General features: G+C 34.5%; 1 protein-coding gene across 6 annotated transcripts; it reads left to right on the top strand.

Moving 5' to 3' along the window:
• Positions 1-1237: 1237 nt before the first annotated feature.
• Positions 1238-21480, top strand: LOC130645551 (uncharacterized). Of its 6 annotated transcripts, XM_057451577.1 has the most exons (10): positions 4572-4800; positions 9033-9115; positions 11034-11098; positions 16752-16807; positions 17201-17231; positions 17560-17812; positions 18617-19046; positions 19957-20118; positions 20253-20290; positions 20830-21480. In XM_057451577.1, exons 3-10 carry the CDS (start codon positions 11087-11089, stop codon positions 21393-21395), a joined length of 1548 nt encoding a protein of 515 aa, XP_057307560.1. In that variant the 5' UTR covers positions 4572-4800; positions 9033-9115; positions 11034-11086; the 3' UTR covers positions 21396-21480. The 6 variants fall into 6 exon arrangements, with proteins under 6 accessions (XP_057307558.1, XP_057307560.1, XP_057307556.1 ...); XM_057451575.1 differs by lacking the exons at positions 4572-4800; positions 11034-11098 and adding an exon at positions 1238-1300; XM_057451573.1 differs by lacking the exon at positions 11034-11098.
• Positions 21481-22265: the final 785 nt, after the last annotated feature.

Raw genomic sequence — 22265 nt, 5'->3', positions numbered from 1 at the left:
CTGGAGATTTCAAAGTTAAGTTTCTTAGTGTTTTTGGTTTGTCAAATGTTTTTCAGTCAGGTAATGGTTCTGAAAACGACATATGGCCTGAAGAAGCAAAATTCATTAATGGTTGTCTAGGTCATTCTCAATCACAAGGCATGGTGGAACTAGGCAATAACACAATTCAGACAATGATCAGCGCCCAAGAAAATGACTTGTGAACATGCAACTGGTCTAATTGGCTGCCAAAAACACTTTATTTGAGCGGTTGATATCTTTATTTTTTTGTATTTGATTCCATAAGTAAGACTAAAGATTTTATGGCTGAAGACAATATAGAACATGCCAATTGAACTGATTTTTGTTCATATTTTGATTTGCTCCTCATAAACCTTTGTGTTCTACATTTATTGTAAACTTTTGTGAGGAAGGACCATATATATATACAATGTTTTCAAAATAATGATTTTTGTTGATTTGAAATTTACTCCTTGCTCATTGCTTTTTCGACATTTCAGGTTAAAATGTTTGGTAAAGTCAGTACGGATCATTAGACAAAAAATTGTTTTGTTAACCGGTTAATTTTTACATTTTGTGCATATTTTTGCGGGAGAGGATGGTATGCAACCGAATAAATGATTTTTCAAAGTTTAACTTTTTGTTTTTAGGTGTTTTGTGTTTGTTTAAGTTTGGCTTTTTGATATTGTTCAGGTTGTATTGTTGTAAAAAATTATATACAAAAATTCACCCTTCCAGTTCATTTTGTCGAACACTCCCCTTAGTAAAGTTTTTGTTCGTTGAAAAAATATCATTGCAAAGCTCTTATTCAGCTCTAAAAAACTTTGCTTTTTTCACTCAAAATAACAGGTGGTTCCAAAAATATAGCATATTTTGTGTCACAATAGGTGTTTTATGACAGATTTATCATTTTTAAGCATGATAGATCAATAACTCGATATTTCCTCACTTTCTGCGCTAAAAAGCAAAGTTTTGTAGCCAAAGATATAATTGCCCCAACAAACTTGTTTTTGTACAATTTCGATAAGATGAAGGGGAGTGTTCGACAAAAATATATAGCCTTACGACTGAAAATTTTTCAAGAAAAACCAAATCAAAGACCTTTGCTTTTACCTGCAAGAATCATGGTTACACCAACTTAAACGTTATGAATAATTAATAACTTATAAATATTTTATTTAAAATTAAAGTTAAAGTATTTTCGCAGAACTTTGGGTCTAGTTATTGTTAAACAACAGACAACAGGATAACAAAACATAACATGATAAAAACGAAAAAAATAAAGAAGTAAATTAAAAAGGTATAGATGATAAATAATAATAAATTTGTATAGATTATTAAAGTGTATATGTTTCCTGTTATATGTAGGGATGCAATTTTTTATTAGTTCTGCATAAGCCTTTTTAATTATTATACAGATTAAATATATTTAAGGAATTTTAAACTTTAAGCACACTATTGAAAACACCAAAAGATAAAGAAGATTTTACTTCATTTTATCACTTTTAACAGTAAATATTTTTTGCGAAGCAATTGAGCTTTGCGAGCGAAGCGAGCGAAGCGAAATTGTGGAGCACGTTTGCTACACGCGAGGTATACCAAGAGAATTATTGAGATTCTCAAAATTTCGATAGAAAAAAAATCATATAAAATCAGCGTAAAGAAATAGGACTGATATTTTTGCACATAAAGCTAGGGTATTTTTTTTTCTAATAAAACAAATAAGTTTGGACCGAGGGGTTAAAGTATAAGTTTAGTAAAAAATACAATAAGTACGGCTCGTACCCCCCCACCCCCGGATTTTGACCCCCCCCCGTCTTTTGGTCCGGATTATACGTCCGCCGAACTTGAACACACAAAGAGGAATATGCCGTGAACAAGAAACGGTAGTCGGCATTTTAGACACGTATATTTTACAGACCCAAAATATGCCTTATTTCTTTGTATTATAGCTAATTATGGTATAAATAATTAATTAATTACTTTGCAATTTTGCTTCTAATACTATTATAGTTGTATTTTAATGAAACATAATAGTATTAAAACGGTTTTCTTCTTTTAAAAAAATTTATTGCTAGTTCTGTTTCTAATCGATTTACTTGTGTATTTTAAGCTTTTTTGTTGCTGTGCTTTTTCTGGAGATTTTAGTTGGATTGGAAAGCTCCTGTGTAAGGTACCCTTTCCTAAAGAAAAATTGAAGTAATTTGTACAATTATAACGCGCCGAGCTGTGTTTTATTTTATTGTTTTTAAGAGGATGTAAGAATACAATATTATCAATTTTAATTGGTTTTATCCAAATCAAGGTAAGGCTTAATCACACGAAAGGTAGCTAGCTAGAGCTCAGTTTTGTATAAAAGAATTGAAAGTAATTTGTAGAATACATATGGAGAAGCTGTATTACTACCTAACTGATAGCCAGATATAGGAAAAGCTGTAGCTAGGGCGCAGACAAAACAAATAGCTCTGGGCGCTAGAGTGAGCTGACCAACCGTTTTTTATCATTTTTTATTTATTATATAAGTAACCTGTTTCAGTAATTAAAAAAATATCCACTTTTGCTATCAAACCAACAGCAATGTAATTGTCAATAGGAATTAGTTTTCCGTACACCCTCCCTAAGAACAAGGTTTAAAACGACATTTAAACATTAAAACTGTCATTAAACAGAACTTCAAGGATGCCCAAGCCGCACCACGTCCTCTAAACGGCGTGGGCATCTTCAAAACTGCTTGTAATTTTAGAACAAGGGTGCTGATAAGCTGAATACGCCGTATAACGTGCAGGCGTTTTTGGGCAAGTTTAGCGTTTTGCAAAAAAATTAAAGTATTCACCCGAAAAAACCTGCATAGACCATAAGTAAACTATGTGGTAGTAAAGTTCTTAAAAGAACTGTTTTTGATGGTTTTTGATAAAATTTACTTGATAAATAACTTTTAATTTTTATTAACTTCTTTCTCTTAAAGCATCTTTTTCCAACTATCGTCCACAAGGTATGTTACAAGGAATTGAATTTTAAAAATGCTCCAGGCAAGTTCGGGAAAGTGCGGGCGGTTTTGGAAGACAATCACTAATTTAATTGGAAAAGTTGCCCGAACTCGCCCTTATATATGTGGCTGTTTGCAGCTTATTGACACCCTCTTATTTTAGAATATTCTCAGGAATAATAGACCAAAAGAAATTACATCACAGTTTTTTGTCCACCGCCCACGTGTGTTTGAGAACAACCCACATAACAAAGTTCATTATTTTTTAAATTATTTGTGTAAAAATTACTATTTCATTCACGATAAACCATTTGTCAGTCATTTTATTCGCCCAACAAAGAATCCTATCCAAGGTGCTTTTCTATTAGTGCTGAATTTAATAATTGACATGGTTCAGCATAGTTTTTAAAAGGGTCTGATTGCAAAATATGATTGCCAAAGTTCAGCACTTGTAATATTTGTGTATTTGTGTACTCAGCTTCTAAAACACACACAAGAGACATTATAATTTCCTCTGGGTGATTACATTAATGTTGGTTGAAAAAAAACCGAATGATGAGAAGCATATGTTTTTTAATGGGTCTAGGACAATAAACTTATTTAATTTCCCTTGGCCTTGCATCAATCAAATTCTGAAAAAATAAACACTTCTAAAATTATTTTGTCAGATTTGGAAACTGTTGGTATGGTTGGAACTTTGCGTATAAAATTAGTAAAGTTGCCAAATTGTTTAGTTTTTTTCTTTTATACTGTTCCGAATTAGCCTTAATTATTTATAAGATGAAAAACAGTGCTTTCAATTCCATTGACTTGGCCATCCCTTAAAGGCACTGGAAGCTTCACTATATGAAAATGTTTTCTTTTTCTTTTAGATTGTGTACAATGGGAGTGAGTGATGTAATCTTCTAATGCGAATCCGTTATTGTTTTTCTGCCCAAATTTGAAGCTATTTAATAAATCTTGATAAAGTTAAAAAACTGTTTTGATTTGTTTGTTTTTGTTTTAATTGTTTCCCGTGAGTTTTCGAAATTCGTTCCAGCAGATTCTGTGGCTTCTACTGCCGGTATTTTTACGTGAAAAAAATACTGTTTTGTTGTGAGGTCATTTACGAAATCGTTAACGTTAGGACCAACTTCTGCGGGTAGTACAACTCGATGTATCACATATCTTTCGGAATACTGCTAAAAGTGTAATTTTGTATTGCGCTCTTTACTTTTACCATTCTGTGGGAAAAGGCGGTACAAAATTTTAACACGCGTTATTCGTTTTTGTTAGTTTCGCGTAATCTAATTTTCTCGCACATTTTGAAAAGAATATCCCACGCACATCAAATACTCGCGCAGTCTATTCGCAAAAAAACTGTTTTTGAGCAACGAATTGTTCCGCAGAGCGTTCATTTTCCTACCTCGTCCCCAGGGTTCTTCTATATGATATTTAATTTTGATGTATTTCGGAAGATGTTAGCGCTAATTAAACAAGAAGCGCTAGGGACAAAGTATTGGATAGTTTAATTTTGCTTGCAACTTGCGAAATGCTTCGCAACCTTTTTTTTAATTTCTAGTGATTCTTTTTTTAAAAAATATCAGGAAATTATGCCAAAGAATCAAAATTAAAAAAAAAAATTACCCTGAATGGGTATCCTTAAGCCGAGAATGATGATGAATGATGAGAACGTTACGGCCCTGTTGTTGTCCCTCACGCTTTTCTCACGTGATTTCTGCGGTATGGATTTGACCGATAGAAATAAGCGCGCCAACCCAGAACTTTCACTTTCTCATGGAAAGGTCAGGTCGCTAGCTAGCTAGAGAACAAAGGTACATTATGTTTCGTCTCTAGTTTTCTGGTTCAATATATAGTAGTGATTTATATTTAACGTCGTTAGCTCTACTGATTTCGAGGGATATATCATGTCCCTTGTTTCCAGTGGGAATCACAAAGGTGCTTCTAGATTGTAAGAAGCTACCTCTCCATCTAGACCACCAACCTGTGTGGAGGTGGCTATAAGTTGTTTCCTTCTTCAAAGTAAAAAGGTTGTTACAAAACTTTAAAACTTCAACCCCTTAAACAGTAAATATATCTATAACTGAAAGAAATTACATCACAGTGTCCTGTCCACTGTCTGCATTTGAGACCCCTTGTAAAAAACTTCATTTCAAAAGTTTTCATCATTTGTGCAAAAAAATCCATTTTATCTACAATAAGTCGTTTTTCATTTCTTTAACCAATAAAAACCTTATTTATGTAGCTACATGGTGTTTTTCCTTGGCAAAGGTGTTTAACAAAGGTGTTTTTGTGGCGCCGTAGATTAGTGGTTATAGCTCTCGTACTCTGTGCGGGAGACCGGGGTTCGATTCCTCTTGACGGCGATTCAACATGGGCGAGTGAATGTTACCATAGCCCCGGGTTAACCCAAGCCATGTGAGGGAAATTGGGAAGATGGCACACTGTGTGGGCCGTTGGATGTTGCCGGGAGTTGTCTAGTAGAGCGCGGGCTCTAATTGGGTCTGCGTAGCTCAAAATGAGCATTAAATACTCTAGGACTCTCCATCTACGCCATGGCCCCTCCTGGAAATAATAGACAGGGTATATCCCTCGATATTTGTGAGGCTAGCCATGTAAAATATGCACATCTATCTATCTATCTAACAAAGGATGTTTAAAGAAACTTTGCATAGATGACTTCCAATGTTTATGTTTTTACGAGATTCTTAAGAGATGCTTAAGAGGTTTGAGGATTTTAAACAACACGCGTCACAATGAAATTTGAATAATGATATTTTCCTATATGTGTTTTTGAATAGGTCTAGGACAAGAAACTGTGATTAATTTCCAGCCTTCGAAATTAGCCCAAAAACCCGTCGGCAATAAATTGCCCACGACATAGTTTTTTGCAGTGGCAATTCCTTGGCAATAACAAAAGACGCAAGAGAGTGCAGTCTTTTAGAAAAGGCGTGCGATTGCACGTGCACGCCTTGGCACACCCCTAAATCGTTTTAAGTGTGATTAATCTCACGCCTGAAAAAAAATATTTAGTTTTCAAAATTAACTTATAAAATCCATTTTGTAGCATGCAATGGCAGCCCTTGACATAATTTTTGGAGACTCTACAGACAAAACGTCCGATAGATTTCCGTCTTGGTTGAAAGCCTTTAATCTCAGAATTATTGAATAGTCCTGGTCCTTTTAATCCAAGAGCAAGCCTATTCATAGCCAACCTGACCATCCTAGCTAATTCACCGACTCCTGACTTAGTTAAAAGAACTACGTAGACATAAATCTCTTATGCCTAGCCCCTTCGTCGTTGGTAACCAGGTCTTACACAAGAAATCCAGCCATGTGGTTCTTAACTAATGCAGAGGTGACGCCGCCGTTAGTTTGACACCCAAGTCTGCAAAACTGCACTTACAGGCGGAACAGACATTTTATCGTGGATTTAATTGTAGATAATTTTTTCATTTTACAAAACAATTGGAAACCATAGCAGGTCCGAATTTAATGGATTTTCTTTATGCTGCAAGTGTTATTCAAACAATTTTAAAAACGAAACCCACGTGTGGTAAAAAAAATTTTCTATATAAGTTTTGTTAAAACGTAGCTGAACTTTTCGAATGAATTTTGAAGTTATATTTAAGCCACGTGGATAAAGATTTTTTGTGATTTGAAAACGAAGCATATTTTTTCCTATTTGCTGGTATAAATTTCCTATTTGCTGAATAAACAATAAATTTATAAAAGTGACAGTAAAGTCATGCATACTATTTCGGACATGTGGGAAAGGAAGTTAAGATTGAGAGAGTTGCTATACGTAGATGCTCGATCATCGTGTTTGGGGTTCACGATTCAAAATGTCCCTCTGTTTTCTACCGCTAAATGAATGCGCAATAGCCTCAGCAGTTTTTTGCTGTCGCAAAATGAAACGGCGCCAGCAATTCGACGGTAGTTCCTGATTGCCGACACTAATCTCGAGGGCTGAATATCGGTCTGTCTAAATAACAAGTCCGGAAAAATCGTAGAATTTTTTTCTTTTAAAAGATGTAATTACGATTTTAAAAATTTTAAAATAGCCCCAGAGGTTTGTAGTTTCGCAGCTTTTTGGTGGCCAGAGCTAAATTCCTCAAATAGCGTAAACAAAAAATAAGTAAATAAAATCCTTACATTGGGCCACACATATTCCAGCAGCCTTTTTAGTGATGAGGTAAAAGGGTTGTACTGTAGAGTTAAGCAATTATCAAATAGATTAAGGTAATGTGAAAAAAGTTCTGTGCTTCATTTTGAAGCGGTTGAAACATGTAAATAAATATGCGGTTCGTGTAAGTTTATGGAAGACAGACTTTGTTTTGTTATTGTTGTATTATAGTGGCACCAGGTTAGTTGTTAGAACTTTGTGCGGGAGATCAGGGTTCGATTCCCCTTGGCAGCGATTAAATATATTGGAGAGTGAATGTTACCATAGCCCCGAGTTAACCTAAGCCATGTGAGGGAAATTCAAGATGGGACACTGCGCTGCAGCTGTTGGATGCTGTAGGGAGTTGTCTGGTAGCGTGCAGAGTGAAGCTCAAAATGAGCATTGAATACTCAATAGGAAATAATAAATATGATCAAATACAGTACTGTGAAAAGGTTTGTTAGCATCGTGGTTCTTGTTTATTTCATGTTACGCACGAACCACGATAGCCCACGATGCGTATTTTTTTAACAATCGAGGACCTCACGATCATGTTTCTTGGACTACACGAATAAAAATTAAATATTACATTGTGGCGTCCACGATAGATAACTTCTATTGTAAAACAACAAAGACCGTATTCGTTTATCAATTAAATCAAAAACCAACGGGAAAAAAATAAATTAACACTTGTTGTTTTAATTCGTTGTCATAAAGCTGGCATAGATTTTAATCATTTGTGAATCAAAATGCGATCTAAAAAGACATTTTTTATCACCGCTTTTCATTTTTAAACTTTTAAAATGCGATCTAAGAAAAATTTCTATTGTCGCTTTTCCCTTATAAACTTTTAAAATGCGATCTAAAAGAGCATTTCTATCACCACTATTCGTCTATGAACTTTTAAAATGCGATCTTAAAAAACATTTCTATTGCCGCTATTCGTTTTTAAACTTTTAAAATGCGATCTTAAAAAACATTTCTATCGCCGCTTTTCGTTTATGAACTTTTTAAAATCCGATCTCAAAAAACATTTTTATCGCCACTATTCGTTTAAATGCGATCTAAAAAATACATTTCTATTGCCGCTTTTCGTTTTTAAACTTTTAAAATGCGATCTAAAAGAGCATTTCTATCGCCGCTATTCGTTTATATACTTTAAAAATGCGATCTCAAAAAACATTTTTATCGCCACTATTCGTTTAAATGCGATCTAAAAAATACATTTCTATTGCCGCTTTTCATTTTTAAACTTTTAAAATGCGATCTAAAAGAGCATTTCTATCACTGCTATTTGTTTATATACTTTTAAAATTCAATCTAAAAAAGCATTTCTATCGGCGCAGACAAGTTTCACTTTTCTAGACAAATCACATTTCGTAAAAATACGATCGCGTCCATGACAAAAAGTATACACCAAGCAAAAACTACAAATATGTTTTTTTAACTTGATAAAACCTGAAGAAAACAAATTAACTTTATTGAAAGACTTTTTTGAAAAGAAAAAAAAATTAAATTATACTGGCTAATAAAAATCGTGGAGCTCGCGAAAATAATCGTGCAACACACGATCCTTCATGGCGATAATAATATTAGCGTGGTGGCCACGATAGAATGTTTGTTATACATAAAGACCCCGATTTTATCGTGGTTCGTGTGTAACACACTCGTTACACGAACACAATGTTAACAAACCTTTTCACAGTACTGTATGTACATCTATTTATCTATTTATTTATTTATTTATTTAGTTTTCTATTACTTATATTTAGTTTTATGTATTGATGTCTAATTTTGTTATTTTTATTTTTATGGATTATTGATTTTAAACTTAGCTCTTGTGATTTAATATGTTGAATTGTACTTTATATGTTTTTATAGTTGCAAAGAATAATTTGAACATGGCAAGCCACCAAATATATGGATCACAATCACTGTTTGACGAGGATGAGGCAAAGTCACAAGTTAGTATAGTTACTTACTTTGGATACTTTAAAGTAGATCTTCACGCGTCCAACTTGGTGAGTCCAATGCTCATCATGTCAATGATGCTGTTCGTGTTTGCCTTTTCCGAACTGAATATAATTTGGTATCAGTGTCTCATCAGGAACAGTAGAAAGAACCTCAATTTGAAACAGTCTATGTTGCATATTGCCTTTGGTAGACCATTAAACCATTGTACTCCTTGAACAGCCAAGCCTGCACAACGAAGCTTATAAAATGGCCACATTTTTTACCCAAATGATCCTTAGTGTACCATGTGATGCCTCCTTTCACAGTTTCCTGACCAAGGTTAGTACTATGTTTTCAATTACTTGCCAGATGTAAATTATAACATTCCGTTTTCTTCCTCTCTCCAGAGAGTGCAGATTTAAATTTTTTTAGTACGTCCCGTTCTTTGCACCATTTATATGTCTTGTATTTGTCCTTTCATTAGTGGAGACCATAACTGGGAACAATAGTCAATGTGGGAAATAACAAATGATTTTCAAAGAGTCAACATCAAGTTTCTCTGCCCTCAAATGTTCGTAATATCCATCCAGTTATCCTGTTTGCCTTTGATACAAGGCAAACAGGACAACTGGTTTGAGATATACTTGTTAAATTTGCAATCATTTGACAGTCCTTCACAGTGATTTTTGTGTTAATCTTTTTTGAGTGGTTTCAAAGACTCAATCTTAGGTGCTCGAACTTACACCCATTGGGTTCCATATTATTTTCATTTGTCAACTTAAGGATCAAATTGAAAAATACCGTTTTTGTCACGAAAGGAAATCAATACACCTTATTGTAAATTTTAAGAAAGCTTAAAGTATTCAGTGGATGCTGATTACATAATTTTAAGTGCTTGCCTAAAAACATTACCTAATGAAATGTAAATTTTCATTAATAGGCCAATGAAACTTGCATCACGGAAGGAATGATAGAAACGCTTTAAACTGAACGTTTAACTTTGAAGGTAGATACTATGAAAGTTAATGCAAACTCATCTTCAATCTTCCTTTTGTAACTAGATATTGGCCTTTCCTTTGAGATGAATAAAATGTTCGTAAAAAAAGTTGACACAGATGGATGAGTGCCACCCTGAATAACCTTTGAAGACAGGCGCTATGTTTGCAGTCCTTAAAAGCAGGGGTGTTACACCTGTGTTAAGACAATTGGGCCTAAACATAAGAAGTAGAGTTGCCATGGCATTCCTACAATTTCAAGAAATATAACAGGGACACCATCTGGGCCAGGAAGCTGAATTCGCAAATAGAGTGTTAATTGCTTTAATTATATTATCAGTGGTAAGCGCAACATCTGTCATTACAGGAATGGTACAAGTTAAATCATTAGCATCAGCTGTTGAATTATGTTGCTTACTAAATACACTCACAAATTGTTGTTGCAGGAGATCAGCCATTTCTTTGCAATCACTAGTGAACTTCTGTTTACTTTTGTTAAATAATGGACCTACTCTGGACCTTGTTTCGTAGGAATAAAAATATTTCGGGTTTGTTTTAATAAAAGAAATTGCTTTCTGCAGAGAAAGTTTAATGTTGACTAACTGTTCTTTTGTTTCTTTTACTTGTTGCATTTAAAAGTTTTGGACAGTTGCTTTATAAGCTTACGACGCTGCCTTATTGGTACACAACGGTCTGAGTGTTTATCTTGTTTCCTTGTAAACACTTTCCTTTTAGGAACTAGCTCTTCAGATAAAAGTAAAATTTTATTAATAATATTTTGTACTTGTTGTTCGGGGTTCATATCTTTCAACATTGTGTTCCAGGCAACAGAAATAAGTTTGTTGATATTTCCCCTGTCTATAGACTCATCAAAGTAATTAAGTAAATCAAACGGGACATATGTGCTGTTTTTACCTCATTATTTTTTTAACAGAACAATTGGGTCGTAATGAGTTGTCACTTCAATTAAACTATGGTGGGATACAGATGGTGAGGAAGGTATGCACTTATAACTGTGAATAAGCTCCTTGTTGTTTGTTATAAGCAGATCAAGCACATTGCCACAGTTGTGCATAGGCTTATGAATGCATTGCACAAGTTTGAATTGGAAGAAATCATATGGGTTTCCCAGTTTATGTTTGGAAAATTAAAGTCACCACAAAGAAACACATCTGGGAATTTGCCACTAAAGCTGTTAAGAGTTTTACGTGCTCAAATCTTTAATCATTGTTTGAACTCTTACGAACCTGATTGCATCATCAGGTTGTCGATACAATACTGCTATCAGCGAGTTACTGTGTTCGGAAAATAAAGCAAGAAGTTCGTGTACGCCATTACTGTATTCATATGTCACTCTAATTCGGGTAGCAATGTCCTCTCGCATGTAAACTGCAACTCCTCCACTTGATTGACTTCTTTTAGACTTTTTCGGGTTCCTATCTCATCTGAAGACTTCATATCCTTCTATTGACAATTCTGCATCTAAGTGATCATATAACAAGGCCTCGGTAAGTGCTATGAAGAGTTGGTTCTTCTCTTTCAGTACATCATGTATTAAAGGAACAGAAGATGCAACAGTAAGTGGCTTTAGATCCTGTGTATTGAATATGGAGCATTATTTTAAAGTAGTCTTCGTTGGTTTGCTGGATTCCAACTGTTCATTACCATCTGATTCAAAGGTACTCCTGGTCTCATATTCTGAGTTTGAGGCATTGGTCGATGCATTGGTACCTGTTGTGAATGTCTGAACTATTGTGGCTGTTGCAGTGGGGGATGGATTGGCTCTCCATAGTTCTGGATTGGTGAGCATTTGTGGCTGTTGTAATGGGGCATGAACAAAAGTGGCCTGGAGTTGTGGGAGGTCTGTGAATATTGTTGAGTTTCTAATATATGTCCCTTTTGAAGTTGTGAATAGCCTCTAAAAAATCATAGGAATTATTTCTTTTTGTGATTAAAAGTATTATTATGTAAAATATTTGACTCATTAGTTCTATTTCCTAACATTTCAGGTGTTTTACGTATGGTCTCTTTTACGTGTGCCAACAAACATTTCCATTGATACACTGTCTTCTAGTTATAGAATTAGAACACACTCTACGTTGAAAATCTGTACATTTAGCACCTAGCTTACAACCTTTCGTACCCTTGTTTCCATGCAATAAATATTTTTGACAGGCTGGTAGGTGGGCAAGTGGACAATCTGCACCTTTTCAGCCAAACTTACATGTTCCTTTTTAATAAAAGTGTCACACCTTTTCCTTCAGTTGATGTGATGTATCTCTATCAGCAGGAGGATCATCACTGTCTTTGTCATCATTGATGGAATCATACACATTGACAATGGGGTTAACTAAATTAAGTCTATTGTTCTGATATTTATATCATTCTGATCAATTACATCAAAACCAGCATGGCTATTATTTTGTTTAATAAAGCCTTGGGTTGAGAAGTATTATTATTATCATCATTAGAAATATCATCTGTAATAATGTCCTTTTCACATAGTGCACAGAGGTAATTTATACCAGGAATTTTAAAAAGTAGGTCTTGTGGTAAACACCCCTCATTTAATAGATTCATTGATGCCAATAGCTCAAAATAACATTTTTTGTGGACCTCTTGACCACAGGCATAGCATTCCATAAATGGTGTAACACCCATGGTATAACAATACACTTCTTTACATATTAGACATTTTTCTGGAAAATAATTTTTTACCTTCATAATTAATACATCTAACAAATTGCTTTCTTCATTTTGTCATCATGCGGTTTCTTAGATAAAAAAATAAATGTCTCTTTATTGAAGCTATTTAGCACTCTTTATCTGTTTGTTAGGTTTGGATGGATCGTAGGCCCGTAGGCAGTCTCTAATAATAGTGTCTGGAACTCGAGTACAAAGTTAAGCAATAATTATTTTCCACTCTTCAATATCATTTTGATCGCTACCAGAAAAGTGGTCATCGTTTTTTCTCAACATCCTTTATTTCTCATTCTCTGTTGCTATGATAAATATTCACCTATGTATCACATCAAAGTTTGGAGACACTGAACTTGTCATGGTGGGCGGCGACTTTAATGGTCATGTTGGGAAGTCATCTGAAGGTTATAGAGGTGTGCATGGAGGCTATGGATTTGGGAGCAGAAATAAGGAAGGGAAGACCAGCGCAATGAGGTATTCAAGATAGCAAAGCAAATGAAGAAGACTAATCAAGATATTGTAGGTGAGAAGTGTATACGTAATGATGAAGGTGTTTTGGCTAGCACAGAGGAGGAGAAAAGGGTAGCTTGGAAGAATCATTATCAGAGGTTGCTTAACACTGAGTTTGATTGGGACGAGGATAATTTGTCTGATGATGATGTCGTAGAAGGGCCAGCCATGCAGATCAAGACAGAATGGGTAGTGGAGGCTATTAGGAAAATGAAGATTGGCAAGGCTGCAGGAGTATCAGGTATTGTTGCAGAGATGGTAAAAGCATCTGGATATTGGATTGGAGTTGAGCTTATTACAAGTCTTGCTAACCAGATTATAAAGGATGGTGCTATTCCGAGTGAGTGGCAGTCGAGTGTAATAGTGAATTGTTTCAAGGGCAAGGGTGATGCATTAGAAAGGGGTAACTATAGAGGTTTGAAGTTGGTTGATCAAGTAATGAAAGTTATTGAAAGAGTGATTGATAAGTTACTTAGAGAAAGAATTGATATAGATAAGATGCAATTTGGTTTTGTTCCAGGGCGTGGCACTACAGATGCAATATTTTTACTCAGACAGCTTCAGGAAAAGTATTTAGGAAAGAGAAAGAATCTCTATTTTGCCTTTGTAGATTTAGAGAAAGCTTTTGATAGAGTGCCACGTAAAGTTATTTGGTGGGCTATGAGAAAATTAGGTGTGGATGAGTGGCTAGTTACGATGGTTCAGTCTATGTACAGCAATGCTAGAAGTCGTGTCAGGATTAACGATTCACTTAGTGATGAATTTAGTGTAAATGTTGGTGTACATCAGGGTTCTGTACTTAGTCCTTTGTTGTTTATTCTAGTCTTAGAAGCGCTGTCGATGGAGTTCAGAACAGGTTGTCCATGGGAGTTATTGTATGCAGATGATTTGGTACTCATAGCAGAGTCGATGGAAGAATTAGTTGAAAAGTTTGAGAAGTGGAAGAAAGGACTAGAAGAGAAAGGGCTGAAGGTAAACACAGCAAAGTCTAAAGTCATGATAAGTAGCATTGCAGCCAAGTGTGACCTTGTAGTTGGAAAGTGGCCTTGTGGAGTTTGCAGGAAAGGGGTTGGTAGTAACTCAATTTTTTGTCAGACTTGCAAGCATTGGGTACATAAGAAGTGCAGTAGTATTAGTGGAAGGTTAAGAGCTGGCATACAGTTTGTATGCAAGCGTTGCAAAGGTGAGATTATAGAGAATGAAGTATTTCCAGCTTTAATGATGTACAACAGTGGCTCGTTAGAGATAGTTAAGAACTTCTGTTACTTAGGTGATATGTTGGGCAGTGAAGGGGGTGTTGGAAGAAGTGTTACTTGCAGGATAGGTTCTGCTTGGAAAAAGTTTAGAGAGTTACTTCCTTTATTGACTAGCAGAGTTCTGTCAATTGAGGTAAAAGGTAGGTTGTATGAGGCCTGTGTAAGAAGTGTTATGTTGTACGGTAGTGAGACATGGGCAGTGAAGCAGGAAGATCTTGACCGTTTAGAAAGGAATGATATGAGAATGGTTAGGTGGATGTGTAATGCCAGTCTGAGAGACAGAAAGAGTTCAGATGAGCTAAGAAGCAGGCTAAGTCTCTGTAGAATTAAAGATGTTATCCAGATAAGAAGATTGAATTGGCTGGGGCACTTGGAAAGAATGGAGGAGGATAATTGGGTAAGAAAGTGTAGAGACTTGATAGTTCCTGGGGCAAAGCCCAGAGGCAGACCGAGAAAGACTTGGCAGGAGGTTATAAGGACAGACTTAATAGAGAGGAAGTTGAGTTTAGATCTAACACAGTCTAGATCAGATTGGAAGAGGGTCATTAATATACCCCGTCCAACCCATGCTAGCATGGAAAACGGACGTTAAGCCGAGAATGATGATGATGATGATGATCCTCCATTTCTCTATCCAAAACTTCACAGCAAATGCTATTAAGCTGGTAAAGGACTGATTACCAGATTGGTACAGCCTTGACTGTGCTGCCTTATACCTTTTTGACTCTCTTGTTTGTTATACTTTTCCCTTAAACTTATACTCAGGAACCCTTTTTTTGTTGTGTTATTGTGTTATATATTTGTTGTGTCTGATTTTTTTCAACGAGGAATTACAATAATAGTAAAAATCTCACACATGACAGGTTCCTGTTATAATTCTCACTTTCACAGGAAGTGTTAGTAAGCTGGTAGGGTTGATTACCAGATTGGCACAGCCTTAACTGTGCTGTATTATACCTTTTGACTCTCTTTGTTTGTTATGCTTTTCCCCCAAACTTATACTCAGGAACTTATTTTTTGTTGTGTTATTGTGTTTGTGTTATATATTTGTTGTATGTGATTTTTTTCAACAAGGAATTACAATAATAGTAAAAATCTCACACTTGACAGGTGAAAAGTAATTAAAAAATGTTGTGTTTTTTTGGTAATTTGACTAAAAGCTAACGCCAGTTGGTTATTTTTAATGAATGCTAGAAATTGATCACATTTTTTAGCCGAAATAATACTATATAAGAAGAAAGAGGCTAGTGTTTTTGATCTAAAGGCCTAAATCCACTTCTTGCTAATTTGACCTTTGTAACGCATCCAGCAATTTGCTGGCTCATCTGTGTTTTTATAACAACTAAAATAGCGTGTTCAACCAGTGTTCACAAGTTTTTTGAAAAATATCTTTTCATTCACAAGTTATCCATGTTTAAAGATTTTGTCATTTAATCATTCTATACATGATGTTACGTTGGCGCCACATAATTTATCATAATTAATTTTCCAAAATTATTAAGATTAAGTATTGTTGATAATATATAAATACTTTTTTAACAACTTTTTGACCTATACAGCAGTTTAATATTATTTATCACCTTATTTTCCATTTAGTGGCCGTTATAAAATATTTTACAACTTCAATGTTATGGATATGAAATGTGTAGTCATGTATACTTCAAGAAGCTATATATTTCTTACTCTTACTTTCTGCTACAAATAGGAGTCTTGTTTCTCGATAAATACTAAATTCTGTTTTCTTTAACCAACGCAACCACAAATACAATTACGTTTTGTACTGGAACCATGAGCTGTTATATATTGGTCACTGAAGAATTATATAAATAAAACACATTTTTATTTTTAACCACGTTTCATAGCTTTTAGGTTTATCAGATTAAAAAATAAACCATAGCTGTTTAAAAAACTGTAACCCCACTGTCCTCTCATTTGTTGGTTAATAACAATCAAATAAATGGCATGAAAAAGCTTAAAGAAAAATGTTAAAAAATAATGGATTACACAGGGACTTTTATTCCTTAGTTCCCCGACTTAAATTTGTGGGTTACAGTGGTAAGTGTGTTACAAAATACTTGCCTTTCTATGTTAGATCAATATTTGGATTTTAAAAGACTTTGGTGACAATTCCATTGTCAAAATATTTTGATACAATTTAAAAAAAATGTGTCTGATGTATTCCATAGGATATTCGTGATGATGAAAGTGCTAAGAACAATTGCGAAGAGAAACCATTTGATCAGTAAGTGCATTGCGTAATTTGTTATAAAATGACAATTTTATTATATATTCATAAAAATTTGTTATTATAACCGATGTTTAGTTTTTAGTAAAAAAATGCAGGGAATTTACTTGTGTTTTCTTTCTAATAACTCACATCGTGGTTGTGATGAGTTAAATAATTTTTTCATGTGTGCAGTTGCGATTGAAATAAGCAGTTTTTTTCTCCATTTGGAAAATCATGATAGCACATCATAAGTATATATAGTGTAAAATGTTTTTCATAATAAAAAATTGTTCTCTTTATTGTTTTTCTTCATTTTGAAAAATTAAAATCTTTCTGAATGATGGACATGTTGATTCGTGTGGTATTTTTAAAGCAGATAGTTTTTATGTTGTTTATTGATTGTTTTAGCAACAAGCATTGGCTGTTTGAGATACAAAAGGTATGTTTGACAACTCTTCCAGTTTTAATTATTTTTTATCTGTAAATCTACAAATTTGTAGGCTTGAAAATTGTCTGGGAAAGGGTCTATATGCATGTATAAAGTTTTCAGAAGTTTCCTTTTCCTTGGATTTTTACAATTTATCTGAATAATACAACCAGTATGTTTTTGCTATGTTTCCTTATGTGTATATGTTTCATTTGGTGAGAAACAGAAAGAGTTGACTTTTAAAAAACTTGGTTTTTACTTCACTAGCTCGCGCACAAATACTGCTGCAACTTGCAAATTTTTCTACAAATATACTACAAATAAAATATCCTTTTACTAGGACATTGCTGCAACAGTTCCTTCGAATACAAAATCTACCAGACGCAAGTTACCTGTTGAATGCATTCGAGAAAACTTCAATTCTCTTATCAACCAACTGCAGATTGCGCAAAAAACCTTACCTAGAGAGAAATGGTCAAAGCCGGTTACTGTTGACCACACCATTTCGATAAACGCATCTGTAGACTACTTGTTTTGTAATGACACAATGAGGTTCAGACGCAAAATCAATTTGAAAAACACTGCAGGAATTGGTATGTTGCCTTTATTTGTATAAAAGTTGTGTTCAAGGAAAAGAAAGTGGACTTTCATAGATTGTGTCTAACTTGTGATAACCCTCTTTTTGAGAAGGAGGAAAATCCGAGCTTGCAAATACTTATAAAAAATTAACTTGGAAAAAAATTGCAAACCCCGAGATTTTTGGTGCATAGCCTTGTGTTTATGGAGTTCGCTTCGTAATCACAAGGACAGTTGTTTTGGTCCACAGCGCGGGGATATTTAGCAAGCGCCTTTACCACTGCTACGGGTCAATCCATGTGATGTGAGGGAAATTGCGTAGGCAATACTAATAAACAGGCCCACATTGATAACAGTGTTTACACTGAAGTGGCTATATTCTGTATAAATATTCGGAATAGGTAGTTCTCATCATTTTTTTACTTCATAGATTATATGTTATGTAGGTTTTGTGGCGCATTTTTTCTATTGCGACAAATTATTTCATATATCCAATCTCCACTGTATAGCTACTTTTACTTGACCACTCATTAATCGTTTTTTTTTTTACATTCTAAATGAATCTAGTTAGGCTTTAGTAATATCGATAGAAATAAAATTCATACTTAACCAGTGATTGCATATAATTATATTTATGAATTTCAGTTATATTTCCTCGCAGTATATATAAATTGAATTTTGTCTCTAAACTCCATAGTTATAAAACTGTAATTGGAGTCCCACCCACGTGATTGCTGGTACCTAAAAAGTTATTTAGAGTGAATAATCGTTCACCATAACTTCTATTTTATAATAGTTATGTCATTTGAAATTGCATTTAGCACAACAGTCATTCTGTACAGATCAATTATCAAAATCATACAACTCACACGAGACGACAAAGTTTCCTTCCATTTTTTCCAGCCGTTTTCCTAGACGTGCTAAAATGAAGGCGCAGCAAACATTGGAGGGCTTGTCTGATGACGAATTTGAAACCAAACAACAACATAAAAAATCTGGAAAAATCATTTTAATTGATGCAAGACCGCAGCATCCAAAACTAAAACTAAACACAAGCAAGAAAAAATCTCATTCAAGCAATGTGGAAGGTGACTGTAGCGAGATTGATATTCATAGCAAGCCGACTAAAAAACGCAGAGTGGACCAGCAAGAAGAAAGTAAACCGAGCACAATATTTTCGAAAACAAAAAACATACTTTCTGGTTTGTTTAAACATGAATCTAAAGAAAACGCAACCTCTAAAGAAGTTATGTAAGTTAATCTATACTGTCGTGCTTTGTTCCATGTGAGGTAAGAAGTTTTACGCTTTCTGCAAATCTGTTTTATACTTTGTAGTGGACAGTCTGCAACAGTTTACTTTACCAAAATAATCGACTTTTTTTTCATGCTTATGTAATATAAACTTTTTTCTTATACCCAACGCTACGTATCTCTTCTCAAGGTGGCCACACCTTAAATCTTCTCAGTAACATCAACTTTGAACTATAAATATTGATTTCTTTTATAATCTTCTAAAATTGTTTAATGGTGTTTTTAAATAGCGAGTTTTTCTTATTGCGTTTATGTGACAAAAATTGGGCATGTGTTTATCTTGCAACAGATGATATATATTTACATAAATGCTTCAATTCGAAATGAACAACTTTTCTGACATTTAGCGAGCTGAATTTATTAGTAACTTTATGTCCTAAAATTTTACCAAAATTTTGTGAAATATGGAATTAATTGATACGTCTTTAGTGTTTTCTCCTAAAACTTAAACTTCTCCTAAAACCTAAACTTCCGAAGTTTTAAATCTATGGCCACTCTGTCTGACTACTGTTATGTCAATATCTGCAGTAATCCCTTTTCATCATTTGTTTTACTTATACAAATAAACACAAGTATACTCTCGCACCTCGTGAGCTTTTCATTGGACAAAAACTTCTTCCCACTCTGGATACATAACACCTAGTGGCGAATCTAGACAATTCCCACGAAGTATCTGTGTTACCGTTACCGTGAGTGAAACTAGTGACCACTCTACGTCAAAATCACAGTGGGATTTTAATTTAAACTTTCATCTCCACCCAGTAAATTTTATAAGAAAATAGACTGCTGATGTATGACTGCTGATGCACTTTCATCCTGTTGCCTAGTTACAGTCCTTTTATTGTTTCAGCAACATAGATGATCCAGAATCAGGTGATACGATTGAAACAAAAGAAGAAAAGGAGGAAGAGGACAGACATCCTTGTCCAATGTGTAACATCCTGTATCCTGCCAGTGAAATAAATGAACATGCATATCAATGTCAAGGTCCTAGTATTACTTCGAGGACTAGGTATGGAGTTGTTTTAATTTCGTTGTGTCGTACCTAATATTACTTCGAGGGCTAAGTACAAAGTTGTTTTTATTGCCTTGTGTCGCATCGTGTGGCGAAATGTTTGATATGAGATGTTTTAATTTTAAATTTAGATCAAGTGCCAGCCAAAATAGTTTGTTGGATTATTCAGGTAATTCCATTTTTTTTCTCACGTTGTTGCTTATATGCTGGACAAATAAGGAAATGATTTTTCTTACTTTTTAGAACGATTCTATTTTGATGAGTCAGTTGATCTTGATTGTTTTTTTGCAAATACTTTTAATTAGCTTGCAGAGTTTGAAACTTTTTTAACTTTACTCAGAGAACACCTTTGCTGGCACACAAGCGAACTTTATACAAACTGCATTGCAAAAGCACCCCATTCTCGAATAAACACCCTTATCGCAAGCGTTTGGCGTCCTTTGACAACCTTTTAATTTGGGTCATAGACGAGAGACAAAAGTTAGATTTCAGGAAAATATCAATTAGTTTTTACTCTGTTTTAAGACTGTGTTGTACATAAGTCTTGCCAATATCTCAGTGTTAACATTGTACAACGCCTGGTACAATTGCTACTGCCAACAACATTTTTTTGCCATTTTTATTTATTTTGCTTATTTTATTGCAAAACAAGAAAGTCAGGAACTTCTAGGGAAGCAAAAGACTGTCTATAGTCATGTGTTACTTCAGCAGGCCAAGACTTCGACAATCATGCATGGGCTAAAGCATGTGAAGGTTTAAACGAGACTCCGAATTCGAAACCGGATAAAACGGGATATATAGTGACACTAAAAGATGATAAAAGAAACGTCTGTCAGAACGATGCCACAAGGAACAGGAATCCTTCCCGGTTTTTAAATCGACCTGAAAAATCCGATAATGCGGAATCTCACATGACCGATTACGATGAACCTGTAAAAAGATGGAAATCAAAGCCAAAAACATATGCGGGTTATTATCGGAGAGGAAGTGTTAATTCGAATAAAACTCTCATGGAGAAAAGGAGCGCAGTGGAAGAGAGCTGGGTTACCGATGATGATAGCGATAATGACATTTATAAGGGTTATGTACAAAAAGGAGCGCCTAAAACGAAGAAAACGATGTACGCCACCAGTTGTAGGAACTTTGATGAAAGTCAGGATGAGCATGAAGGGAAGGTGAAGTGCGGCCGATGTGCAAAATATGTACCGGAGGAGGAGTTAAAAGTACATACGGATGAGTGTTTTAATAACACCACCATGGATTGTGATGTTTAATTTTCAAGTGATGTTGATTTAGATATATTTTTCTGTAATATTCATTTTTCGTATCATACAAATAAAAAAAAGTCGTTCAGTTAAACGCGACAGTTTTTTTTTCGTACTAATGTAATAACGCTATTTTGCAACAAGCAAATTTTGTGAACTCCACAGCGGACTCCCCGTCTGTATATAATGAGAATAAAGTATTGAATGATTATATTACTATCTGAGATTTTGATAAAAGAAATACAAGGCAAAACATCTCTAGTAAAATCACCTTTCTCACAATGCTGCAAAAATTGTTGCGGGGATGCTGCACCTAAAAGCGGTACAAATCATGGTACCTTTTTTTTACATCACATTTGTTATGATTTGCAAACCATCAGAATAGAATCTGAATTGAAAATTGTTACCCCATCCCTGTTGATCGACACATCATCTTGATGTTAATAAAAAACTTATTTTCATTTGTTTACTTATCATACAAAAAAAATCTGAGTTAAAATCAAAACGGTGTGTAGTAATTAATATCAGCAACTTTATTCCCAGGGCTTTTTTTTCCTTATATTAGTATCAGGGTTAAAAGAATTATTACAGAGTTGATGCGCGAGGGATGAATTTTATTAGTTTTCAAATATTTCATATTTTCCAGTGTGACAATATTACATTTTCGTCTATTCTTGCAGAATAACAGTGCTGATATGTAGTATATACGTTTCTTAGTTCCCTTGCTTTGCTGAAATTCTATTATAAATATTACGCGCTCGAAAGAAACCAAGGTCGCTTCATGTTGTTCTGAAGGACTGTTTTTCACAGATGATTAGTGGGAAATAAAAACAATATTACCAGATCCTCCAGCGTTAGAATCACAAATTTATTTCGTGT

This window comes from Hydractinia symbiolongicarpus, chromosome 5, assembly GCF_029227915.1.
Source record: "Hydractinia symbiolongicarpus strain clone_291-10 chromosome 5, HSymV2.1, whole genome shotgun sequence".
Classification (NCBI taxonomy): Eukaryota; Metazoa; Cnidaria; class Hydrozoa; order Anthoathecata; family Hydractiniidae; genus Hydractinia; species Hydractinia symbiolongicarpus.
Note: the sequence above shows the minus strand (reverse complement) of the source record. Positions and strands in the feature narration are given on the sequence as shown.

Excerpts from the sequence above, each read along its gene's own strand:
- LOC130645551 (XM_057451571.1), top strand. The coding sequence starts at position 9,372 with ATGGCCACATTTTTTACCCAAATGATCCTTAGTGTACCATGTGATGCC. Across the intron at positions 17,813-18,616 it reads GAAAAACACTGCAGGAATTG|CACAACAGTCATTCTGTACA; the intron begins GTATGTTGCCTT and ends AATTGCATTTAG. Across the intron at positions 19,047-19,956 it reads GCAACCTCTAAAGAAGTTAT|CAACATAGATGATCCAGAAT; the intron begins GTAAGTTAATCT and ends TTATTGTTTCAG.